Source organism: Marmota marmota, unplaced genomic scaffold (assembly GCF_001458135.2).
Source record: "Marmota marmota marmota unplaced genomic scaffold, marMar, whole genome shotgun sequence".
Lineage (NCBI taxonomy): Eukaryota > Metazoa > Chordata > Mammalia > Rodentia > Sciuridae > Marmota > Marmota marmota.
Genome location: NW_026000222.1, coordinates 11,452,757 through 11,457,404, shown reverse-complemented (window position 1 = coordinate 11,457,404; position 4,648 = coordinate 11,452,757). Strand labels below are relative to the sequence as shown.

At 36.2% G+C, this 4,648-nt stretch overlaps 1 protein-coding gene across 2 annotated transcripts in view; it reads right to left on the bottom strand.

The window, feature by feature from the left end:
* The window catches only part of Glg1 (golgi glycoprotein 1), a 122,341-nt gene that overhangs the window by 39,462 nt on the left and 78,231 nt on the right, over nucleotides 1-4,648 (bottom strand). For both annotated transcript variants that reach the window (XM_048792499.1, XM_048792498.1), the window contains exons 6-8: nucleotides 3,226-3,429; nucleotides 2,248-2,319; nucleotides 1,162-1,345 (exon numbers count right to left, since the gene is read on the bottom strand). In XM_048792499.1, the coding sequence (XP_048648456.1) occupies nucleotides 1,162-1,345; nucleotides 2,248-2,319; nucleotides 3,226-3,429 (460 nt within the window). The remainder of the gene's footprint in view (nucleotides 1-1,161; nucleotides 1,346-2,247; nucleotides 2,320-3,225; nucleotides 3,430-4,648) is intronic.

The window sequence follows — 4,648 nt, the reverse complement described above, 5'->3', positions numbered from 1 at the left end:
AGAGGTGGGGAGGGTGGAGGATGGGAAAGGCAGCGGAGCACAACAGACACTAGTATGGCAATATGTAAATCAATGGATGTGTAACTGATGTGATTCTGCAATCTGTGTATGGGGTGAAGGTGGGAGTTCATAACCCACTTGAATCAAAGTGTGGAATATGATATGTCAAGAAATTTGTAATGTTTTGAACAACCCACAATAAAAAATTAAAAAAAAAAAAATTGTTTCTGTCTAGAACAGGCCAGTCATACAATATCCAGACTGAAAAGCTTAGGACTCAGAAAAAGCTTTAGCAGCATAAAGCGCGTGGAGACTCCAGAAACTCAGGTTTATTCTGCCAGTGTTCTTTATCACACACATGTATTTCCTAAACTAATAATGCAAATACTCTGCCAAAGGAAATATGTAGGTTGTTTTTTTTCTTGGTGTTGGGGACTGAACTCGGGACCATATACATATTAGCACATGCTCAACCACTGACAGAGATTATCAAAGAGTTTTATCAATATGAGAACCATTAGGGGTATAAATGAAAGCTAAAAAACAATCCTCATTGGCCTACACAGTTAAAGCTTGTACAAAAGACTATACTGTAAATATTTACTCTAGCCATCACCACCCTTGCTTTATGGTGCTGTAAATTCCAACTGGGATAACATATGAGAGATTTAAAACAAAACAAAACAAAACAAAAAAAACCATAAAAATTGCCACCCAGACAGTTAGTTTAGTGATATAGCCATAATTTGAAGTCAAGTATCTGTGACCCAGAGCTCACACACGAAATATTCATGTTACCCTAATCCTCCTAAAAATGCTACACATATGTGTTTAAAAAATTAAGAATACTGGCGGGGCGCAGCGGTACATGCCTGTAACCCCAGCAACCTGGGAGTCCGATCAAGGGTTCAAAGCCAACCTCAGCAAAAGCAAGGCCCTAAGCAACTCAGTGAGACCCTGTCTCTAAATAAAAATTTAAAATAGGGCTAGGGATGTGGCTCAGTGGTCGAGTATCCCTGAGTTCAATCCCCGGTACCAAAAAAAAAAGAAGAAGAATACTAGAAAACAAGAAGCTTTAGAATACAAATCTAAAAATGAACAAGGAATAAAAAGATAATAATTTTAATTATTAAAAAGGGATAAAAAGAAATGAATTCTTACCTCTGTGTACAGCTGACTCTAGGCACATCAGAAGGTAGGAGAGCCTGGCTTCCCGGGATCGAGGAAGGTTTTCCACATTGCACCGATATTTCTTCAAGTCGCTCTTACAGGATTTGGCCAATGAATAACTGACTTTATAATCCTGGGCAATCAGCTTTTGTCGGGTTGTCAGTGCTTCTCGACACTGAAGAAAGAACACAGCAAGAGAGCTGTAAGACCACTCACGTATTCAGCTGTTCACAAGAATTTCTGAGCAAGCATGGAGACTCACAGGCAAGCACTATAATATCTGCAGTCTAAATGCTGGTCTTTACATTTGGTTAAAATTTAGCACAGGTAAGTGAAACCAGTGTGACATAAGGCAGGAGTAAATGGGTGGGCATTCATTCCAAGACAAAACAGTAATAAGAATGTTTAATGAGATACTACTAAAAAATTAAAAAGCTGTTTACCTGTGAGGCACATTTATATAATATTTCACATTATTTTTTTTTACATTATTTAAATATTGTAACTAACCTAGAGTGATTTAGAGCATACAGAGAATGTGCCCAGTTATATGCAAACATTATGCCTGTTTACATAAAGGACTTGAGCATCCTTAGATTTTGGTATCTTCGGGGGTCCTGGAACTAACCCTCCTGTGGAAAATGTGAGGCAACTATATAAAGGGTTTGTGAAAGCTTTTAAGAAATTAATAGCTGGATGTGGTGGGACATGCCTATAATCCCAGCAGCTTGAGAGGCTGAGGCAGGAGGACTACAAGCTTGAGGCCAGCCTTAACAACTAAGAGAGGTCCTCATCTACCTAGAGAGACTCTGTTTCAAAATTAAAATTAAAAAAGGGTTGCAGGGGCTGGGGCTCAGAGGCAGAGCGCTCGCCTGGCATGCATGAGGCCTTGGGTTCGATCCTCAGCACCACATAAAATAAAGTTATTGTGTCTACCTATAATTAAAAAATAAACATAAAAAAGGGGAGGGGGTTGTAGATGTGCCTCAGTGTTAAGCACCCCTGGGTTTGATCTCTGGTACAAAAATAAATAAATAAATAAATTAATTAATTAATAAAGTTGTTCCAAATTAATACCTTTTCACTCATGGATTCTTCAAATTTATGGTTAAAGAGGCACTTATACACTCTGCCTTCACCAGCTTGTGTCTGTAAGATAAAACACACACGTTGTTGTTATTATTACTATTAGCTAAGTAACTACTAAGGAACAGTGCATCATCTACGATCTCATATAAAACTTTCTAGAAAATACAGTTAGAGAACAAAGAGAAGTGTCAAATAAATTTCCTTTCTTACAACTTTTAGCATCAATAAAACAATCAGGGCTACGGATATAGCTCAGTTGGTAGAGTGCCTGCCTCCCATGCATAAGGCCCTGGGTTTAATCCCTAGTACCAACAAAAACTCTTCAGTGGCTCTGAAAGTTAATGTGTTAATTCAAAACAGCAGGCAGAGAGGAAGGATATACAAGTCACTCTCAGTCTTTTGATGTGAGAATGTAGACTATAAAGTGTCAGAAAGTTGTCTATAGGATATAGGGGCACAGCTCAGTGACATAGAGCACTTGCCCTCCATACTCAAGGCCTCCAGTTCAATCCCAAGCACGGGGTGGGGGGGGAGGTTGTCTAAGTTGTCTAAAGGGTCATCAGGTAGTAATCAAGAATTTGCAAGAATTTGGCTTTTAAAGTAGGTACTAGCCCAAACCATGTAAATATGCATGTGTCAGTTTTAACCATATAATAAATATGAACAGAATTCCGCAGTAAAATAAAATTTCTATAGATAAAATACAAGAATTGAAATTGATAAGTGAGACAAAGTAGAAAAAATAATGTGTGGAGACTATTAGAAGCCAACTGTTAACAAGATGATAAATCATCTAGGCTGAGCATCCAACAGTGTTTTCTGTTATCCTAGAACTGACTCCATCTCTCATTTCTATGGCTTTTCTGCATGTGAGGGTTTGTTGTGGTTTATTTTATTTTGGAATACAGTATTAAAGATATTTAAAAAGAAAAGGAAGAAAGAAGAACAGCTTCTAGGCTGACTCACATTTTCACAAAAACGCTCCCGATCATCTCTGCAAGCAAAATACAAATGCCGGTCTAAATGAAAGTCATCCGAGGACAGCTCAGCCACCCGGAGAATGGCTTTCTTACAGAGTTCAGAGACTTGAATCTTGGGTTCCTTTTCTTCTGCTTCCTTCACCAGGCCTTTCTCCAAGCATGATACCACCTCACCTTGAGAATGTGCATCCTAAAATAGAAAGGATACTAATATATATATAATACTAATAAACATCATTTAGTTAAAAGAAAAAAATGTAACAAAACCCCCAACATGGTTAAATTATTGATATTCTGAGAAATCAAGTGGGAATCTACCACATTATCCAAGTTTAAAAAAAAAAAGCCCTTAATAATCTTCAGCTAGAATATATATGTTATATGCTACAAATGGAAAAACACATTCTGGAAATTTTAAGTATAGGTTAGCACTAGAATTTAAAGGTTAAATGTCAGAAAATTCTCAAGAAATATCAGCCCAATGATCTGGTTCATGTTAATATTGAAACAACATTGCAGAAATCTCTGTAAATTAACCTCTAAAAGTCAGATATTTCCCAAATAATAGTGCTTTTCATCAAGTTAAAAAACAAGAAACCAGGCTGGGGACGTAACGCAGTGGCACAGCATGTGTTATCACATGCAAGGTCCTGGGTTGGATCGCCAGTACCAAAAACCACCCCAAACCCAAAACAAACAACAAAATCCATTAAAGAAAGATGTTATAAGACCCTCTGTCTCCAATATGTACCAACTGTAGTGTAATACTCACTTTGATGTTTTGGATTTATCTTAACGTGATTTAACATGATAACCATGGTTTATACAAACTGACTCTGAATTTTCCTAAGATCATCCAATTATCTTTAATTATATATTGTATCACTCTACAGCTACACAAGTATTCATTCATTCATCCAAAATAGAAGAAACTTCCCTAGATATTTTTTATTCAAGATTCAAATCTTCTATAGTTATAATATATGCTACAACTTGAGAGGTATAACCATTGATATAGGTAAACTAAAGCAGCTGAAAATAGTGTTACCATTTGTTTATATACACACATAAAAATGTTATGATAGAATACAAGTCCATGAAACCATAAGTATATAATATAAAAATTGTGAAAACCAGGTAGGGAAACAACTACTTTAGGCAAAATTTCAATAAAAGAATATATATATGTAATATATAAAATATATATAAAAGAATATTATATGCACATATTCTCTATCTTATTGTAACAAAATGTGTTCTGTAACACATTTATTTCCAACTGTTTCCACGCAAATGCTCATATTCTAAAATACCCATGAAGCAGGGACAGAGTTTTTATCTATTATACAGATGAACAAACAGAGGCTTAAAGGAATTTTGCAACTCATCTGAGCTGCAAAATGTGGGTG